Source organism: Aptenodytes forsteri, unplaced genomic scaffold, assembly GCF_000699145.1.
Source record: "Aptenodytes forsteri isolate BGI_AS27 unplaced genomic scaffold, ASM69914v1 Scaffold248, whole genome shotgun sequence".
NCBI classification, from domain to species: domain Eukaryota; kingdom Metazoa; phylum Chordata; class Aves; order Sphenisciformes; family Spheniscidae; genus Aptenodytes; species Aptenodytes forsteri.
This window is the reverse complement of record NW_008795935.1, coordinates 142,022-164,708: the sequence shown is the minus strand read 5'-3', so window position 1 is coordinate 164,708 and position 22,687 is coordinate 142,022. Positions and strand designations below refer to the sequence as shown.

General features: G+C 37.9%; 1 protein-coding gene across 1 annotated transcript in view; it reads right to left on the bottom strand.

Annotated features, from left to right (window-relative positions):
* Positions 1 to 22,687, bottom strand: part of CDKAL1 (CDK5 regulatory subunit associated protein 1 like 1) — a 396,152-nt gene that overhangs the window by 254,198 nt on the left and 119,267 nt on the right. Inside the window, 1 exon segment of the mRNA XM_009285096.1 lies at positions 19,736 to 19,856. Coding sequence (XP_009283371.1) covers positions 19,736 to 19,856 — 121 coding nt within the window.

Sequence of the window (22,687 nt, the reverse complement as noted above, 5' to 3'; positions counted from 1 at the left end):
TTTTTTTGAACAATGTGTGTTCAAACAGAAGTTTTCAGCTACAAGTCCTAAGAAAAAGTCCTACTTAAAATGTGCTCATTTTACCCGCATTAATTGTATACTCATATGCTTATCTCATCCAGCCATTCTGCCCCTCAATAGATGGCATTTTTGATACTTAAAACAGTTTAGATTCAAGTTGTGTTTAAACTAACTGTATTTAGAGAACAAAGGACAAGAAAATGAAATCTAATCCACAGCTATCATGTTCAGAAGAGGAGATACTGTGAAAGATGAATGAAGATATCATAGTAAAACACAATCCTTCAGACTGTCCCTTTTGCCATCACAGAAACATAGCATCTAAAAAAATACTTCACAGCAAGCACCATCACTTCATAGCTACTTCCATTTTTCAAAATATTTTTATAGCATCTCACAAACTTTCTGTTCTTCTTAATTGACTGCTATTTTATTAGCAGATATGAATTCACTCCCATATTTGACTTTAACACTACAAACTATGCCTCCTCACTGTACTTCCACTCAAAGAAGCAACAGTTGTAAAGTACAGAAGCTGCTAGAATGAACTGGTAATATAGGAATAGGGCCTAGTTTAAGTTTAATGATTAAAATTCCCATTATAGTCACTGGAATGAGTTCAGCAGCTGTCTAAATCGCAAAGAATGTGTATGTTAGCTATTAGCTGGCTATAAAGTCTCTGCACTAGCTTGGCTTTCAGTATAGATGCAAGGGATGTATACCTAGTGCATGAAGGAAACATTTATACGAGAAAGGAACCTATACAAACAAAGATAGGAACTAAACAGCACTTAGTCTAAGTTCTATATTACTTTGGTGCTTTCACATACACATATTTCTAAACTTGGAGTACATGGCCTGTTTCCACAAAAAAATTGCTAGATTAGGATTTAAACATGTTGTGCTGGTTTTGGCTGGGATAGAGTTAGTTTTCTCCATAGTAGCTAGTATGGGGCTGTGTTTTGGATTTGTGCTGGAAACAGTGTTGGTAATACAGGGATGTTTTCGTTATTGCTGAGCAGTGCTGACACAGAGTCAAGGCCTTTTCTGCTTCTCACCCCACCCTACCAGTGAGTAGGCTGGGGGTGCACAAGAAGTTGGGAGGGGACACGGCTGGGACAGCTGACCCCAACTGACCAAAGGGATATTCCATACCATATGACATCATGCTCAGCATATAAATCTGGGGGAAGAAGAAGGAAGGGGGGACGTTTGGAGTGATGGCGTTTGTCTTCCCAAGTAACATGCGTGATGGAGCCCTGCTTTAAACTGTCTTTATCTCAACCCACGAGTTTTCTCACTTTTACTCCTCCGATTCTCTCCCCCATCCCACCGGGGGGGAGTGAGCAAGCAGCTGTGTGCTGCTTAGTTGCCAGCTGGGGTCAAACCATGACACATGTCCAAGAAACACCTCTGAAGATCAGCTGCAGATACAGCAAGACTCCCTTGCGAACCTACTGTTTCCCTACAAACTGCAGATACAAGCCAATAAGCACAACATTAGCTTATGCCTTCTGTTCAAGCAAAATGGATAAGCCTAGTGGAGATATCACTACTAACCCTTTAGTCGGAATTCAAAGGTTATTTAAATGTTTATAGTGTGCTTGGTGAACAGATGTCACTATCTTACTGTGAATTACAGAATTGTATGTTAATTCATTTAACAGTGCTGAACTATACAGCTGAACTTTCCTAAAGATGTTGATACTTACATAAATAGTTTAACCTGTAATAACATTTTCCCTCTATTACTTAAAACTTTCATTTAGACTATTGCTCATTTAAGTGGTAAATTAAAAACAAAATCTCAGAAGTTATTACATTTTACTTTACTAAAGAATTATTTCTAAAACAAAAACCAAAAGTTTCAGTATGTATTTGACTAGTTATATTAAATCAGTATACTGTTTTACCCATACCTGCTATGTAGGAAAGCAACTGATACATAGTTTTGAAAAGGGAAAATAAATAAAAAAAATCAATCAAAAAACCTAACTTGCAGAAAAAAAACCCCTCTACACCAATAGTAAAGGGAGTTCTTTAAGCTCTTTAACAAATGATCTAAAACTGCTGGAACACAGGAATGTGAATGACTAAACAAACCCTTCAGTAAACATTCCCCAGCTGCAGTTTTCAGCCTAATACCAAGTTAAAATGTGGAGACTCCATCTACTTTCTGCAAAACAATTAAGCTTCAGAAGCAAAGCAACATTATATGATATACATGACTCACAAACATACTCACTGAAAACAAAAACCACTAGACATTTGTCTCTTAAAAACAGAAAAGACACGAAGTCTGGCACCAGTCTGCAATGCAAGAAAGACCATGTGATACTTAGACACTTGTGTATTAGTTTACAAATAAGCTAGATAAGCATGTGATGAGTGACAATTTTGTACTTGACCTTTGCTTAAATAGCTCCTTTTCACAAAGTCCACACACATATCAACAAAATTCCTAAAAAATAAAAGCTAAAACCCTACTTCTCATCCCATGTCTTGAAGATAAACTCTAAAACCAAAATTCTACATGGTTAGTTTAGGAAAAATAAAAAACATATGTTTTGCAGGAGGAATTCAGAAAAAGAAATTTAAAAAAAAAAAAAGCATTGAAGTCTTCTTGTAAATCAAGCTGATGAAATTCAACATGCTAAGTTACAGAGACAGAAGCTTGGGGTGTATATTTCCAGTGGGAATATTTCACTCTGCCTAGCAGGCAAGGAATTTGGAAATAGAGTTCCTCTGTCCTGAGGCTGAATAGGCCTACAGGATTGCACAGGAAATGCTTTTAAGTCAGGAAATGGGGATGCATTCTGCATGGGATGGGGAACCCTTACTTTAGGGTCTTACTTTTTAAAGTGTCAAACCACAACACTTACCCCTGGAGCGAAGGTCTCCACCAGTATTAAGCAACTGCACTAACATCCATTGTGTTTGTCTGTATATCCTTGTGGGTTTTTCTGTTGCTGTTTATATCTATTTAAATATCACAGCATCACAGAGTGGCTGAGGTGGGAAGGGACCTCTGGAGTCCAAGCCCCCACTACTCAAAGCAGGGGCAACTAGAGCAGGTTGCTCAGTACCATGTCCAGACAGCTTCTGAGTATCATCAAGGATGGAGACTCTACACGTTCTCTGGGCAACCTGTTCCAGTCTTCAATCACCTCTACTGTAAAAATGTTTTTTCTTACGTTTAAATACAATTTCTTGTATTTCAATTTGTGCCCATTACCTCTTGTTCTGTCCCTGGGCACCATGGAAAAGGGCCTGGCTCCATCCTCTTTACTCACCCCCCACACCAGGTATTTCTACACATTGATAAGAGCCCCCCGAGCCTGCTCTTCTCTAGGCTGAAGTCCCAGCTCTCAGTCTCTCCTCCTATGTCAGATGCTCCAAGCCATTAATCACCTTCATGGCCCTACACTGGACCTGCTCCAGTGTCTCTATGTCTCTCTTGTACTGGGGAGCCCAGACCCAGCACTCCAGGTGTCTCACCAGGGCTGAGCAGAGGGGAAGGATCACCTCCCTCCACCTGCTGGAGATGTTCTGCCGAGTGCAGCCCAGGAGGCTGTTGGCCACCTTTGCTGCAAGGCCACATCACTGGCTCATGTTTACAATGTACTTTTATTTGTGAAAACAAGCCTTACAAATGTGTTTTGCACATTTTAAACAGAAGGTAATGAAATGTATGCAAGTGTTTCATATTTTAGGCTAATCTCACAGTAAGTTTTGTGCTTTACGTAAGCACATATGATGATGACAGTGAGTGATTTTAGGTTTCAGGGGCAAAGCTGTTAACCATATTCCTAGTAGCACAAAGCATTCTTTTAGGCATCTTCCTCCACTTCATTCAGTGTATTCAAGATACAGAGTAAAGACTTAAAGTCCACAACCCTTCCTGATGTATGGACTGAAAATCTCCATAAAAAGGGGCAACCAACAGTAATTCTGAAGGAGTAATAAATCATTGTAACTAGTCATGACCAAAAGAGGTTAAAAATGAAAAAAAAAGAATTTTCACTTCTTACCACCACACCTCCAAGAGTAACCATTCTTTTTCCTGAAATCAAAATCAAATATAGCAATGGCAGAGAAAATTTTTCTCTACTTCAAAAAAGTCAGACAACTAAACTCCATTTGTAAGCATAAATCCTGTTTTAAGTAACACTGACACAATCCCACCAACAGGACAGCCTCGTTTCTCGACTCCTTGGCAAATGATACGCAAACAGGAAAGCACCAGTTTTCAGCCTTGCAGTTGTGTCTGCAAGAAAGGAAGTTAACAGGAATCACACACACAGTTCCACTTTTCATCACGTAAGCACATGCTGCCGGGGCATTTCATCTGGATTCATATTCTTGCTATACAGGACAACAACATGAGTCCCTGAAGATGGAAATAAAGCCAAAGGAAAAAGAACAGATTAAACGGAGGTCTGAGGACCTGTCTCCTTGACACGATGATATACATGAGCTAATACTACACTGTTGACTATAACTGTCATATTTAGGTTCAATCCATATAGATCTTTCATGTTTGTAAAGATGTTTTATGTATGACGAGTCAGGAGCTCCATCAGACTTATGAAAGACTTCAGGAACAGTACTTGAGATACTGATGGCAGCTTTTACTTTCGGGAGCTTTATAGACTACCGACATGCTTCAGAGAGATACACAGAGAAATACCTGATCTTAATTTTCTAGACACAGTACTCAGTGCTCACTTGACTGAAGCCTTCTGAACATCTTACACTATTACCACGCATCAGAGCAGAAGGGAATACAGAACATTTGTACAAGCCTCACTCCACACTCCTCAACAGAACATAACAGGTACTAGCACGCTGAAAAAAAATTATACAACTATTTTTTGTTGTAGTCTAAATATCTAAGATCTTATTTTACCACTTCTTTTTTCTTCCTCTCAGTTGAGCCTGGACTTAAGAAAAACAAGGATGACAAGCTGAATAAGGGAACTAATGGGTGATCTCCGTAAAGAGAGAGCGAACATGTGAAAGAGCTTCTCTGGTCAGTGAATTAATCTAGTTCACTTAATCCCAAATACAACTATGAATCAGTCAGGGTGGAACTGTCTCCAGGCACTTCTCAAATCTTCACTTCCGTATTTGTATTCTTCCACTCAAAAAGAAACCATCTTCTAGATAAAAACCCAAAACAGACATGGCTCTCCATGTCATCACATAATTGGTATCCAGTTGACAGAGGAAGGAATTACCTTTTGTTTGTCATGACTTTTTTTTTTCCTCTCTCCCCATATAGTGAAGCAGTACTCCATGGTGCTCTGCAGCACAGGGGTGCAGAAACACCTCAGCATTTTTTGGGATCTGCCTAGTACCCTCAGTTCCTAAAGCAGCAACTTGCAGAGAAATATGTTGATCCTGAAGGGACCGGAAACTCAGGAGTTCAATGTCATTTGTACTAGCAGATACTTAGTAAAACATACATTTGATTTACTCCGATAAGGTTAGTTGTTTTAGCTTTTCCATTGCACCAAGACTAGTCAAAAGAAAATCTAAAGCAAATATTTAAACAGGTTTTTATTAAGCCACCCTGCTGGCAAAAAAGTTGTGCGTCCCCAAAAATTTACAATTTTATTGCCCAAATTCCACAACTGGGGGTAGAGGACACTTCAAGTGCCTCTTTTAAACTTACTTATTCTTGGTTTAACTACTAACTCTTCTAACATGCACCTTGGAGTAAAAGCAAAAGGAGGAGGAGGACAGAAATCTGCTCTAAGCATTTTGCATTTTATTAGACTATTTGAAGCGCAAATAAAACTATTACTTAATTCAGTGTAATTTGTTTTTACAATTAGGAATCTGATTTTTTTTTAATTATATCACATTTCAAGAATGACAGTCAAGAATAATAATGCAGAAAAATATGCAAATTGTGAGACTTTTCAATAACGTTAACACAAAATTTTTCAATTCTCAATGAGGAAAATTTCAACTCACCCCAAAAATCCAAATTTCTAAATGTATTTGCTATACAAACAGATAAAGGAATATCCAGTGCACTTATAACAGAGATCGTGTAAATTATCTTAAAAATAAGGACCTTGTAAGCTAACAGGTTAAAATCTCACAGCTTATTTGAACTTCAGCATAAATATCAGAATTAGAGTGTTAAGTTTCAAGTTTTTTCTTCCCCACATAAAGAAGGCAGATAAAGAAAGATACTATCACATATAAAACACTTGAAACAATATTAATAATCTTGGAACATGTTACACTGGATTTTGTGCCACCTACGTTATCTGCCAAGCAGAATCTTAACATTCAACTTTTCAGTTATTATTTGTTTGGGGTTTTTTTAAACTACCTTTACTTCAGTGATTTTGCTCTTATGTCACATAGTGATCACAGTTAAAATGCCTTATTTCTCTCTATTTTTCAAATCTCATGAATTCACACAAGTCAATGAGAATACCATAAAAACATGCCTTCATGTACTTTGATAGATAATGCAAAATATAAATTTTTTGAAGCCCACCCATCTTATTCAGGAAAAACTATTTTTCCATTAAAATTATCTCTAGATCAAGTCTAAGAACAAATTCAAGCACAAGATGTTTCCCAATTCCGATTCTTCTTTTTACACATCCCTTAACACATTTCCCTGTCAGGTCTCAAAAAAAATTCCACCTTGACCTAAAAGGGCACAAGAGACACTTCAGTCAGACCCTTTGACAAGTTGTTTTCATTTTTATTCACATTTAAGAAGTCATACCAACACTAGCAAAAGAGGTTATACTATTAGGCAACTAAAAGTTATCCAATTCTGCTGAGGAGCAGTAAAGACATGGGCACTTAACTTTAAACCCTTAAGTTGTATAACACTTTAAAATAGGCCATTAAAACCCCCAGAATGATGAGTATGTAAAAGCACAGACATTTCTCACACTAACATTCAGCAAGAGAGTATTTTTTCAAAACAATGGCTTCTCTAGTCCTTGAATTGTTTTTCTAGTTTTGGGGTTTTTTAATGTGAAGAGCTGGGACTAAAGGCAACACAATATTAATTATGACATATGAGGGTATTTCTCAGTATTTACTGTAATCTGAGAAATGAATAAAATGTTTCTCAGGATTCTGTCCTAATTTCCCTTAGGAACTATGAATGTGGGCGTTAAGAGAAGGGATGCAAATGAATGCTCTTCTCAACAAGAAAGAATTTATCTCCAACCTCAGAAAGCATATTGATGTCAGAATTACAGATATATGAAATTGCAAACAACTTCAAAATTATCTCTTCTCATTCAAGCAGATTAGAACATGTCGCTCGTTGCGTGATCCAAAACCACTTCTGTATGTAAGCATCTGCCAGAAGGCAGGCAGGAAGTCACCTTACAATGTTGTGTGCTAACCTGTAATCAGGTTCCAGTATGTTAAAGCTGTCTCATTTTCTGAATCAATCTTCAAATTAATCAGAAGTGTAGCACTGAAAGGAATCATCTGAAACTGCAGGAAACTATATATCATAGTTACACAAAACAGAATCAAGCTTGTTTTCCCCCGACAACCTTTTTGTCACATAGTTTAACTTGAAAATTTGGGATTGTGTTAAATTCTGGTGATCTTCCTCTTGGGTTAACAGAGTAACAGAACTGTGCAGTGCGGGAAGCCACCTAGTGACGAAGCAGGACAAGTATGCCTGGAGCTGCCCAAAGTTTTAATAAGATGACGCAGTTGGAGCATGTGATTACTGCTGTTTTTCTCACTGACTTACAAGCTGTGTGGTGTACTGGAGTTTAGAGAATTGCATAGTGATTTCTGGCAACTTTTATGAGTCTTCCTGAATCTTCTAAGTGAACTGTGAAATAGCAAGTCTTCTGAAGATGAGATGTACAAGAGCAAAAGAAAATGTACCAAAATGTATAAGGAGAAGGTTTGATGGAAATTTTAAACTCATGATGGCGCTATATGCAGAAAAGTTAAAATTTGTGAGGCTGAGAGGAAATAACATAAGGGAGACAAATGTGCAAAAATGGAAACAATCATAAAAACCTATTTTTTTCTAACTCAATGCAGAAGTCATTCAGCAGACTCAAAAGAGGAAGCTTTCATGAACCAGAAGAAATAGCTGTAGAATTTGTGTGTACTTAAACAGCATTTCTCAAAAACGGAGAGCTCAAGAAATAGCATGAACACAAAACATTGCACAGCAAGAATTCAAGGCCAGTAATGCTTGGTGTGTACAAATAATGTGTCATAATGATTTTTGCCTATGGCAAAGAACTTTACCAACATGCACCTCCTGACTCCACTGAAAAACCTCACTGCATGTGAACAGCATATGATTGGACTACGTAAAGAGCCAAGCGGATGATGCAGATTAGATGTCAATTTACTTTGACATGTCGGCAAAATGCACCGTTGAAGAAACAGGCATGAAATCCATCATCCTACAAACAGGGGAATGAAAAATATGTTTTACAGTACAGTTGGCATTATTAGCAGATAGTATGGAATTGCCGTTGTATGTTATTTTGAATAGTAGAATAATGCCAAAGAAACAACTATTTACTGGAATAATTCTTAGGTGTCATATGTCAGTAAACTTAATAAAGGACTGGCTGAACATTTCTTGGAACAGGACACAACGTATGCTGTTCATTAAAAACACGCTTGTCCTAGATCCATTCAAACAGCATTTAACAACAGCAATGAAAAATATAATCCAAGAAATGAATACTAGTCTTCAAGTCATACCACAAATGATGTCACAACCACAGGTATCTGATGTACTAGTGAAAAAGTCCTTTAAAGACCCTTTGAACTTTTTAATTTTTTTTCTCTCAAAATGACTCTTGGCAGGGGATCATGCTCTAATACCTATAGGGAAAGTAAAGAAGCCCAGTTTGGGATTACTTTGTCATTAAATTAAGACAGCATGACATCAGAGAAATTCACATGTTGTAGCTAAAGGGTTTCACAAGTTCTGTACTTAAAATCCCATGGATAGAGTTGAAGTTCAAAGAAGTGAGTTCAAGCAGTGAAGACTCTAAAAATGAGAAAGAAGTAGTATCGTAAGGAGATTAACAGTGGCAGAAATCATGAAAACGTGCAAAGCTGAAAGACAACAGTCAAAGCGTTAAGAGAAAAAAATTACCTTATTTCAGGCAAATACCTCGTGAAAAGTATATACCCTAATTATATACTGAATACAGGTATGTAATAAACTTTTTGTGTATAAACATCTTTCTTTTTGTGAGGGATCATCTTGAATTCAAAGTTATCTTCCTTTCAGGTTAGCATGGTAGCAAACATTTACTCTAGAAGAATCTGCAAAACATCTATATCATATTCACTACTCATCAAAGCAATCTTGTATAATACAGGTCAGCATAAATGGCAGAACTACCATGTGCAACAGTAATAGAAATTGAAGACATTAACAGCTTCCACCTTCCCAGGAGCAGATGGGAATTTATTATACTAAACTCCAGATAGTCCAACAAAGTTCACCAGGCCTAATACCTACTGAGGAACGAAGAGGACCATAGCCGCCTCCACCAATATAACCAAAGGGGTAACTCCTCCTGCCCTCAGCTGTTGATTTCAATGAGCAGCTCCCATTAATGGGCACTAGAGGCTGGGGTTTTTTGGCACTGAAGGAAGTACAAGTCTACCCTACAGAATCAGCTATGGCAACCTTTGATGTTTGGGGAAAGACAGAAATCAAGCTACTCAGGAGGGAGGAAACAGTTCTTTCCTGGCACCAATCCAACTACTTTCTTTCCTGCTTTCTTAAATTACCTTTCTACATAGGCTGCCCAAGGAAACTAACTAGTAAAATGCAATACTTCTCACTTACTCTGTATGAGGAAGCATAGGTGAGCAGGCACGTTCTCAGCAATGGGGACACAGAACAAGACAGACACACAGAGAACAGAAATGACTACAAGCACAACAGTTGGTAAGATGAGAATGTGAGCCACACTGATGTATTATATCTTTATAATAAAACAATGGATTTTTCCGTGTTCTCAGTGAAATTGTTACCATGTAGCACCTACAGATTTTATAGCAGACTGTTATAAATAATTCTTCAAATGTGAATTATTATAATTGCAAGAAATTAGTAATAACTGAAAAAAGTGATCTTTCAGACACTGTCATCAATATGCTATTTAAATATCTAATTAGGAAATAATGACCTTGGATGTGAGTTACAGTAAGTTGCAGTGGAAAGAGACCTTAGGCAAAGAAGTAGACTGTTAAAACTTTCTGTTGTAAACAACTGTTTTTCCTTTTCCCTCTGTTACAGCAGTGTGGTTTCTGCAAGCTTTGGAATACTAGCTTTTCAGATTTTATGATTGAAATGCCTTCCATATAGATACACACGACTGTGCCATCTATCATTTGCATTATGTAAATTATTTTGTGAAGTGTGCCAAAGCAGAACAGATTGATATCTGGTACATGCATGGTTGAAATACATGCTTAGTATACAGTATAGCTAGAATCTAAATATATGTACATGCAAATATTGATTAAAATATAAACAAAAAAGCCTAATGCAGAGCTTTGCTTTCAAAAACACATACACTATCTTCCCAGCCTTTCTACCTTCTCTGTTTTCTGAGCGTAACTGACATGACAGGCTCTGGCATGTCACAGATGTTTGAGCTAAATAGTTATGAAAAGTGTCCATTTAAATATTATAAGCTAAGGTTGGGCCAAAGTAATTGTACCACTTCATATTTCCTGGGGAATTAGCTCTAAGCATTTACCTGGAATTCAAGTAAAAGTAAACATAATATGTAGTAATATGATATGTAATTATATAACTGTATTAATTATAATCAGAAGAAATACTATTTTGCCTCTAAGCACAATATTGAATGCAAATCAAAACGTATATTGATGTTGTATTCTAAAATCAAAATCTTTCAACTGCAGTGTCACATGAGTATCTTGAAAAGTTAAACATTAAAATATAGAAAAACCTGTATGTTATTCATGAACAAACTAAATCAAGTAAACTGAAGACACAGAATTCATCCTTGTAAATATTCAGTCAATTATTTTTACAAAATATGAACAGATTCGTAATTCAGACTCATTATTCATTCAAGATACGAGACAGCAATATTTTAGGAGAAGATAGAAATGTTGAAAACATTGTGGCATAGTTGGATAGACAAAAGTATATAAGCAGTTGCCAAAAAACCAAGTCTATCACTGTCAAACAGTAGGTAATCCAATTTTTCACATACCAGAAAGATTTCCGTTTTCCACCCTATATATATTTTTATCTAGAGATTAACAATGTAGGAGGGAAGAGATTTGAGTTCACATCAGTAAACACAGAAAGCCAAAGAAATAGTGGTTCTTCTGCTGAACTGATGAGATTATTACTGAAATATCCCACTAATTTCAGCACGGGAGAGCAATGGCTTCACAAGCTCTCAGACTTGAGACACAATATCCTTTCCTAAGCAATCAAAGATATTTTGGTATGGTTTAAAGATGGTGCCTCCAGAAAAGTCATCCCACTTATAAAGGAGTCAGAGATGATGTGAATGCACAAAGCATTTTCAAAGGTAGACCAACAGGTGTAGATGATGTTTGCTGAACGCCACAAAAAGGCAGAAGTCTAGCTCAGCCAGTTCAATTCGCCAAAAATCTGGACAGGCAACACAGGCCACTGCAAGAGCTCAGGGATTTAACAGTCACAATTAGGGCCTCTTTTTATGGCCTTACCAAATACTAATATGCTACCATAATTAGAAAAATTCTAGTGCATCCTAGTTGATCTCTATACTACTTTGCTAAATAACCATTTTAAATAAGAGACTATCACTCTTCAGACAGGCTGGACCACGGTAAATATGCAGTTAATCAGCACAGGGTGCTGCTTTATAATCCACATCCACCTTGTTTATGACCACATTCACTTTCTGGAGCTCCATAGTGCCAAATAATAGTGCGGATCTGCAGTCACTCTGTGGTACACGGGTCTCATATGAAAGTGGAAAGGAGGGGGAGAGCAGACCTCTTCTGGAGAAGACACACTGAAATGGTACAGCAGGAGCAGAATATTGCGGGATCAGCACTACAAGCCCAAGCCACTGTAGGGCAGCCACTCAGTGTCTGAGTGATATAGCTGGACCAGAGCCAACCAGGTAAAACAACCCTTATGGAAATAACATGAACCACCACCCCCCACATCCACCTTGTTTATGACCACATTCACTTTCTGGAGCTCCATAGTGCCAAATAATAGTGCGGATCTGCAGTCACTCTGTGGTACACGGGTCTCATATGAAAGTGGAAAGGAGGGGGAGAGCAGACCTCTTCTGGAGAAGACACACTGAAATGGTACAGCAGGAGCAGAATATTGCGGGATCAGCACTACAAGCCCAAGCCACTGTAGGGCAGCCACTCAGTGTCTGAGTGATATAGCTGGACCAGAGCCAACCAGGTAAAACAACCCTTATGGAAATAACATGAATCACCACCACCCCACTCCCCCCCAAAAAAAAACCCCAAAAAACCCAAAAATAACAACAGACAATAATTTCAGCACGGACAGGCACTTACTCTAGCTTCCAGTGCTGCAAAAAGAGTTGTGTACCCTGAGCCACAGCCCTAATCCTCAAAACAAACCAAACAACCCAAACAAAGACAAACACACACACCCCCCCCAACAAAACCCAGACAAAACAAACCCCACAAAACAAAAAAAAGACAGACCCTAAATTGCATCAGACCAGTCTCCCAACTCTATGTTCAACATGGTTCAGTCCTATGTCATGTGCCCCTGGGCCCCTGCTTCTGCACCTGAGCCTGGTTAACACTTGACTCACTGCAGTACTATCAGATTAATAACTAGATGCATGTTTCACTGGTAAAAACCGTAGCATCCTCAAGTGCTCCCAAGGACCTCAATATCTCGCACTGGAGTATCTTATGCTGGCAAAGGAATAAATACTGTTCTAACTGAAATCTACACATCTGCCAGTGTACTGGCACCAAATGATTCCGAAGCAATAATTACCCCTCCATCAGAGAAGGCAAATAGAGCCACGCACTTCTCTTCCTGATCTTTCTGTTTGTAAACCCCTCAATTCTGAGATGATGCCACTGCCTCCCTACGTACTGCCATACAGGGAAAGCCACTGATATTTCTTGTTCACGAGACATCTCAACCAACTGCAGCAATCAAAGAGACGGAATATGATGTGCTTTTAATACTGAAAACAGCCTGAAATATGTGCTGATTCAATGAAGACTACCTATAGCAAAATCAATCCACACATACCACCAAAGACTTTCCAGACCTCTTACCAGCGTTATTTTACATTTTTTTCTAACCTAACACCACCTCACAGGTACCTAGTTATTAACCACCAAAAGTAAGTAAGGAGAAAATCATCTAGTGCTGAGAAGTTTTAGAATGTGACAAAAGTTAACTAAATCAAATATTTCAAATATCCACATTAAAAAAATTATAGAGTTAAAAGCATTTCACTTAAGTTTATGTCCTCTTTTTTGGCACAATTTAAGAAAAAACCAAAACCAAACAATTACCTACACTTTTATGGACATACAAGTCCAGGGTATTTTATATACTTGATCCTAAACAAATACTGAAATGCAATATATAGGAAGACTATTTGGTGACCTCATATAAAATTAAAATGCAACTCTTGGAGAAAATTCAATCCTCATACTCCCCAATTCATCATAAAACTGAAAAAGCGGCTTAAAACAGAAAGTTATGAAAGAATAGAATTTTAACCTTTCACAATTCATAACCAGGGAAATATTCCTGCCTGGGAACATCAGGATTGACAATAGTAACTGTAAAGCTTATATTTTTTACGATGAATTTTTGGTTCATAAAACTTGATTCATAAAACAAACCAGGTACTATACATAGAACTACATTTTTTTTTAACTCATCTGCTAGATTCAGATCCATCAGCAGCTTAGAAACATTCTGAATGACCACCACTACAGAACTTCAAAGCATGGCTTAAAAAAACCCTACAAAATTGCAAGACGCATCAAGGACTTGTAAACAAAGTCCTAAGCACTACTATGTATGTTCACTATCAACACAAAGTTTGCTAGCAAGGACTGTCCCGTGAGAAGAAAGTTTGCATTTCTTCAACATTGAGAATACTACGTTTGAAGTGTTATGCCTTAATTAGTATTTAAGACTCAAAAGCAGATCTGAAAATCTTTCTGAGATAAAGTAACATGCTGATCTTCTGTAAGATGCGCTAGCACTACAGGAATAATCTATCGGATTTGGTTGGATGGGTAATTCTAATTTACTTTTCATTTTAATAATGCTTTTAAAAGCCCTTCTCCCAAAAGAAAACATACACAGATATGCAGATTGAGAAGTGGCCAGTGTTTCTGCTGAATTACACAGTCCTCTCAGTACGACTGTGGTTCTGTACTCCCCCAGAACTACACTCAAACCCAGATGCTCAGTTTGCTGGGCTGAATCTTAAACATCTCCCTGTGCTCTGAGTAGCTTAATAGGGGAATCTATAAAAGTAACAAGAGAATGGGACTATATGGGATTCATGCAGTGTCTTCAGATGAGGGGGAACAGGCAAACTTGGACAGAGACTTGGTCCTTTGATTATGTTCATACTGCAAATTTAACACGAGTTGCACCAGATCTTAGCTCTCAAGATAGTCTAATGCATGCATGCATGCACACTGCTATGTTCCTTTTAGTTTTGAATCCCCTGCATAATGTGTGCTTAGATTTCTTCTCTAGCCAGCCACATCAGCAGTACAGAAAGCACTTAAGTGAACCTATGTGCAAACCCACCCAACAGTAAGTTCTAGTGTTCATACTACACTCCTCTCATACTTCCCAAGGCATCCAGGCAAAGCACAAATAAAATGGTATTTGAAATGTATATGAGTGGTAGCAGCTTGGATATAAGGGAGCTCAGGCCATGCCAACAACACAGATACATCAATAAATATAATAATAAATAGTCTAAGCTACCAAGTAGAGTTCAGGATACAGAATTACTTAATTAAAAGGTGGAAGGACCAAGTCTTGATCCCATTAAGAAGAGCTGTCTAAATGGCTACACAGGTTATGAGACTGGCACTAAATGAAGATTAGATCATGAGGAGAAAAGATTTTTCCCGAGATCAGAATGAAGCTGTAATGCAAAATGGATTTGAGAACATTTCTCTTACTTCAAACTAACAGAATAATCACATTAGGAGATTAGTGAAAAAATTATGCCTTTTCTCCAAACATCATTTAACATACTATTCTACTACTATTACCTTGCTTGTTCCAGTAAGATGACCTGTACAATACATGCTTAGGACATAAATAAAACTGAAAGAGATTGAACCAAATGCCCTTAATTCAAAGCAGAAAATTATTTTGGAGGACAGGAACAAATCACTGTTTCTAGGTTCAGATCCACTAGTATCACTGCAGAACTTACTAGATATTAAGACAACTATCCAAGCTCCACTGGAATCACTGATTTTTATTAACTGCCTATTCTATAGAAAAAAAATTGAATAATTGATTTGAAAAATGTTTTCTAAGTGATAATAGAGAAAGCAAACAATACAGGAAGAAAAGGTCACTTATTCCTTAAGGAAAAGTTACAGAAGTCAATCTACAGCTTGTATGGGATACTGGGATGATAAGGATTCCTTATGTATTTGGCACATGGAAAAATTAAGATTCTCTAACGTATCTTAGTGTGTCAGAGAAGTCTGATAAGTCTCTTGTCCCCCTATTCTGGCACTCAACCATAGTCTCCGCGAACATACTTGGAAACTCTGAAACATGTTGCTCCTGGGACGGAAGGTTTTCTCTAGTCATAGTCTGTTGACGGAAACCACTAACTGCCATGGTAAATTAAACAGATAAAGATAGCTTGGATTTCTAAATGAGAAAACAGCAAACCTCAGAGCAACCAAAATTAACAGTAGAAAAACCTGCCCATTACTTCTGAAAAAAAGCAAACATTGAACAAGATCCAGGTCCCTCTGAGGGCATAGCAACACCTTTTTAGGGACAAATGCACCACTGCGTCAAAACTCTGAGCTGGCTCACAATGGACAGAAGCAGTACTTGTCTTCACAGATATTCCATACCTAATGGGGTTTCATTTTGGTTTGTTAAATTATGAGATTATTATTATTATTATTATTATTATTATAGACTGCATAGTGTAGTGGAGACACAGTATGTTTGTCCCTTGATAGGACAGACTTATTCATGCAAAGGAACAGCTGAGGAGGCTCATGTACAGCAGCAGCCTGGGGAAAACACAGAGGGACATGTGCATATGTAGGCATGTGTTTGTGCATGGGCAAGTAAGGAAAAAGTTCATAATTATACAAGGACAGAACCCTTCAAGCCCAGGAAATTTTTTCTTCTCCATGTTTGAGAGAAGAAGGAATCAATAACAAGAAGCCCCAAGTCAAAATTACTGAAGAGAATTTGACATAGCAAATCTTATTCTACAGTGTTGCATTTCAATTGCACCCACATTCTCAGACACAGTTGTACGAGAATGAGACACATCTTAGCAATCAGTGTGTTTGAAGACTCCCAAAAATAAACTGGTCCTACTGAATTCTCAGAAGAATAGTTCCAGCTGGCAGGTGTCCATGTACATAATGGTATTTGTGCTACTGGAAAGTGAAAGGGGTTAGTGTGAGCCGTCAAAGACTCCAGCACTTTGGAGCTGAGGGATACACATGCTCCAACAAGCCTTTTCTTTCCCCACAGAATTACAGAAGAGGCCAAGAGTTCATTAAGACCCCACATGTAAATAGTAACATACCACCATCTGTCACAGCCCTGTGGGCACCATCAGGCCTTAACTGACCTGACCAGCCTCAGCTGCTGTCTCCACCAGCCCCCTCTGGGCCAGGAGCCCCAGTTAAGCTCAGGCCTATGTCCCCAGTCCTGGCTTGAGCTTAAATACCATGCCTGCCTCCAGCCCTGTGCTCATCTCCAGGATGGACCTCAGACCTGCATTATATGTAGCCACCTCCCCAGTCCTGCCTCCAGCTCATATCCTTCTGATCCTGACTGGAGCCTCTGGATAGGCCCAGACCCTGGTTGATCATTTGCCATGTCTGGGACTGCTGATGGGTCCTACTACCAGCCCCCAGCTTTGCCCACAGTCCTCAGGCCCCACGGCACAGGGTGTCTTGTTGGTGTGGGCACTGCCTCTGCTGGTGGCACCCTCGGGTCCCTTCTTGTCCTCCCCTTAAGGAGCAGCCCTGCCCATGCTCCTCCCAGACGCTATCACTCAAAAGCATCAGAAAAATATATTTCTAAAGAAGAAATCACTATTTTTAACTAAGTATTTCTTACTATTTTAAGACCTTCCAGTCTGATCCAAATTCATCTCTCAATAAAGAGCACTGTACCAAAAACTAATCTTCAAAGTTTTCTCCAGTCTTTACACAGAGAAAACAGCTCAGATCAAATGTTGTGTTGGTACTAAAAATTGCCATAGCCAGGCTGCTAAGGCAAAGCTGATAAAATGAACACAGTCCAGTCACAGTAAGTAACACATCAAAATATTTTTATATTTTTAGAAACTGCTGAGCACTGCTGCCTTTCTAAAGCTATGCTTTAATTTTCAAACCCAGAGTAGTAAACAAAAGTCACCTGCAATACACAGGTGGAGAGACTGGGGAGGGGGAAGGGGAAGAGAAGGACAGGAAAACACAATAACCTGTATTTCAAGAGACACAGGATTCCTTGAGCATGCGATATAACATAGAATGGGACATTAGTTAATTTAGATGTCTTATACAACTGACTTTTTTGAGGTTTTTAGAATACTCTGGTCTTATCAAGTCATATTTGACTTTATTCTCCATGAAATAAATATATTTTTGTGGTTTCTAGTATTTTTTAGATTATCATATGGTATAAAATACATATTCTATTGACCTGAGAACAGCAATAACTACTAAGCAAAGTAATTAGTGTTTGTAAACTACCAGGTTCTAAATAAAAGGTTTTGCAAAGGTAACATGTTAGGGAGATGTTAATTGTCTGCAGTTTGATCAACTTGGGAAATAATTTTTTTAAAACCCACTATGAAAATACGTATGTTCAAAATATTAAAAAAAATTTTTTTTCAAAGGGTTGTTACTCTCATCAGCCCCCTAATGCCAAGTGTATATGCCCTACAGTACCCTGCCTGTATTAACCTCTATAATTAGGCTAGCAATAACCTGGTATTGGAAATAGCAATACATTTTACCATCTTAAATGCACTACAACAAATCAAAAGACATGTAAACAAGGCCATGGCTCAATCAGTTGCACCCTGACAACATTTAAAACTATAAAGATATTATTACATCAGATTGGGATAAATATTAATGGAAAAGAAAAATTTATACCATCTGAAACTTAGACACAACCAAACATAAAAGAATACTTTGCTTATTTTTAATCATGAAAAGGATTTTGATCACATGGGCCCAAACAAGATGTCGACAGGAAAGACAGTAAGGGAAAAAATTTAGATCACTTAAAGTAACTACACCAGAAGAGCTCATACACAGACTTCAAAAACAATCAATGCATGAAACAGCAGTTTAAAAAGGTATTATAATTCAGCAATATGACAAAACATCACCCATACATTTACCATAAGTCAGCAGAAGAAAAAGTAACCACACTAAGCCCTGAACTGGTATTCTGACCTAAATAGCACACTAGGTTTTACAGCAAATTATGAAGGCAAGATTAAAGACAAGAGAGAAAGAGGAGAGTAGCAACACTCTTTTATGAAATGTTTATGAATGTGCTAGGCAAACTGAAAACAAAGAGAGCTAAGATCTACCACGTTGTTTTTCGCTAAGCAGTAAGTTCACACCTACCTGGGATGCCTAGAGCAATGCATTTTATATTTTACCACCTGGGAAATCACTACATAAGTTGGAGAAGATGGGAAAATCAGAAGAGGACTTGTGTGGGGGTTGTTTGTTTGTTTCAGGTTTTTTTAGGAAACTGACCAAATGGGAGATGACCAAGTGGAGCTGAGAAAAGGAATGCATGGAGGGAAGGAAGATGAAAATAGAATTCCTCAAAGCAGAAATACAGAACAGAAAAATGCTTGTAGTCTTATGGAGAAATGGGCATCCAAATTTGCTTGATAGGCAGAGGGTAGCTTATTCAAACAAAGAAAAGGCTGAAATATAAGCATGATAACTCTTTACAAACATATTAGAGGTACAAGAAGCAAATAACTATACCTAGTCTAGCCATTAATACATCTGGGCTGACAATCAGGTGTTTACAGATCGTAATGAGTTACTAATGATATTCTGGAACTGCGTTCTCAGAAATCAAAAGAGCACAGGGGGAAAAAAAAAAAACAAACCACCCATACCAAACTCTAAATGCTTTTTTCTTCTCCAATTTTCTTAGGACTTTTTCTTTTGAGAAAGAGTTAGATGAACTTACAAAAAGGACTGCATGATTGTATGCAGCCCTGGAGCAGCAGAAGTCTTGTACCCAAATAAGCAGGGTTTTATTTTCCAGAAAGAATGCCATTTAAAATCTTTTACTATTTAAAAGTGGTCATCCTGCCTCCTTCTGTGTAACTTAGGAGTAATACACCAGGCCTGCAGAAAGAGATAAATTGAATTCCTCAGCAGTACTGAATGTTTTATAAGTTTGGAAGATTCTTACCCTGTATTGATGGAAATGATTTCTATCAGTGGATTCTTCCTAATCTTTGGCAAATCCAGTCGTGCTCCCCCCAGACGTTTTCCATTATCCTTTTTCTGACCCAGCAGTCTCACAGAATGACCTTCAAATAAAGCACAAAAATGCAGTCAATACAAAGCACAAGTCCCATCGTATTTGTTTTGACTTGCTCTTCTTCACAAGTAGTGTTTACACTTCGAAGATTGAAAATGAGAATGAGATGTAGTAATTTATTTCCACCAGCTGGAGCATTTAAAAAGAGACACTAACAGGTAAAATAAATCATGTTAAAATGAACAGATTATTTCATCCAATTATCTTTTCACACTTGCATTTTCTGGTTTATTCAATTAAAATGATCGAAGCAGTTTCATTTTCAGATTCTCGAGCAAATATCAACAAAGCAATATTTAAATAAGTTGTATGGTGGGATTAAAATATTTTTCCCCAAAATTTCATTCAAACCTAAATTACTACGTAATAAACAACTAAATATTTTTAGCTTATTATATGGAGAACCTCATATGGAGAACCAATGCATTTCAGTCAAAGTTACATGACTCTCTAAGTCTGAGAGAAAGTGCTGTGAAGCATATCCTGATAACAAGTTCATGGCTAAGCTGACTACCAAGATTTACATATATTCCTCCCACACCAAGGAGACTGCAGGTCAGAAAACTGCCTCAACTCCTTTCCTGAAGCCAATATTATTCAGAGAGTAAAATACAAATACTATCACCAAATGCCTACAACAGTACATCAGTCATACCACGTCAAGTCCTATATTGAAAGAGCACAAATGACAGGGTTCACTAATATTCAGAAGCAAGATCTAACAATGAAGAACAAAAACAATTACGTGTATATATTATTGCAACAGGTAGTGTAAAATGGGCCCAAGTTATAAACATAAGACTTGTATCATTTATTCCACAAAGCAGATAAAAGAGAGCAAGGGAAACCTAATGCTAGATACCTGAAAAGAGGTGGAAAGTAACCACTACTTGGAGTGGAGGAAAGAGAGAAAGCATGTATCTGTTGAAGTTGGAAAACTCTGAGATAGTACATGAAACTACAGCTACAATCTGTCAAGTATTTCAGAAAAGAAAAAAAACCTACCCTAAAAAGGAAAAGGGTGGGGGGCGAAAGGAAAGCAATGAACTATGAAGTACTACCTGAGCTACATTTAGCACAGCAAAGTAGATAACCAATTCAGATCAATTAAAAACCATTTTCAACCGAATCTCCTAACTTACACTACCAACAGCTATTTACAAAACTAATTCATCCATCAGTTAAAGTCTTTCTCCACTACCTGTTTTGAGGAGTCATTAATTAATTTTTTAATAATGTGGCATTCATACTCTGAATTTATTTCTGTGATACGGCAACAACAACTTGGAAATAAACAACTACTTCTGGCATACCATCTTTCTCATTTTTTTTAAGACACGTGAAAATTCTCAATCGAAAATGTGATCTAATGAAGAAGTGAGCAGGACTGGCCTGATATCATATTGGTTAATACTAAAATGAGACATCATAACATCAACAGGAATTAAAAGGCGTCATTTTTGCAGTTGCATTTGACAAAAATTTCATTACATCCTGCTGTGAATTTAGCAATATGGTACTTGTGCTATTAACATTTGCTAAATTATTCACTTCTACCATTTCATGACAATAACAGCAGTATCTTTGTCTCACAATACAATCAGTTACTTTCCAATCCAATGCTCCATTAAGGAGTCGCAAGCATGGCACCATTTTATTTACTTGTATAACAACAGTGATTGCATTATGGTAGGCATAAAAATTAAACTAGAAGCAGAGAACATTCCTTTTTGTATTTCCTAATACTGTGGTTTATTTGGAATAAACCAGTTTATTCATTTTTTAAATATTCAATTACATTACCACATTAAAACTGTATTTGGATTTATGGCTGAAAATATAGTGGAATGATTTACAGTTTTCTTAAAACAATCAGGCTTAACAACGTAACAACAAGCTACCCAAAATTTAAAATTCATACATTTAGAACTGGGGTCAAACCACCACTCTGAAGTTTAAAAAACAAAACAAAACAAACCACAAAAACAACCTGCCCCCCCCCAAAGTAACATCTCAGAGAGCAGAATCAGTGAAGCGTGATCTCCTCTGAATGCATACCCTCACAATGAACAGCTATGTCCATTACTGCTCTCTAGTAAGAACTTAGCTCATGCTCTCCCTTTCTCATACTGGGAGCATTAATCAGAGGCAAACTTCTTCATGGAAATTCTGGAAAAAGAGTATCCTTTGGACTACAAAACTTGTCACAGATCTGTTTGAAATTTGTCAAAGGACTAAAAACTAGTAAGGAGGGAGGGAAATGGAGATAATGACAGACCTGTGCAGGAGGCACAACTTTATAATCCGTGTTTTCTTAGGAAAACAGGAAAAAAAATAAACACTATGGTAGTCTAGAAAATCTTGTTAACCAAAAGTACTACTTCTACCTTCTCACAGATCTCGTGACTTCCATGATTGGAGTGCTGCAATGGATGGCTATAAACTCTTCAGAAGGGACAGGCGAGGAAGGAGAGGCGGTGGGGTGGCTCTGTATGTCAGGGAGTGTTTCGATTGTCTAGAGCTCAACGATTGTGATGATGATACAGTCGAGTGTTTATGGGTGGGGATGAGGGGGAAGGCCAACGAGGCAGATATCCTGCTGGGAGTCTGTTATAGACCACCCAACCAGGATGAAGGGGCGGATGAAACATTCTACAAGCGGCTGGCAGAAGTCTCTCAATCGCTAGCCCTTGTTCTCACGGGGGACTTCAACTTCCCGGACATCTGCTGGAAATACAACACGGCAGAGAGGAAACAGTCTAGGAGGTTCCTGGAGTGTGTGGAAGACAACTTCCTGACACAGCTGGTAAGTGAGCCTAC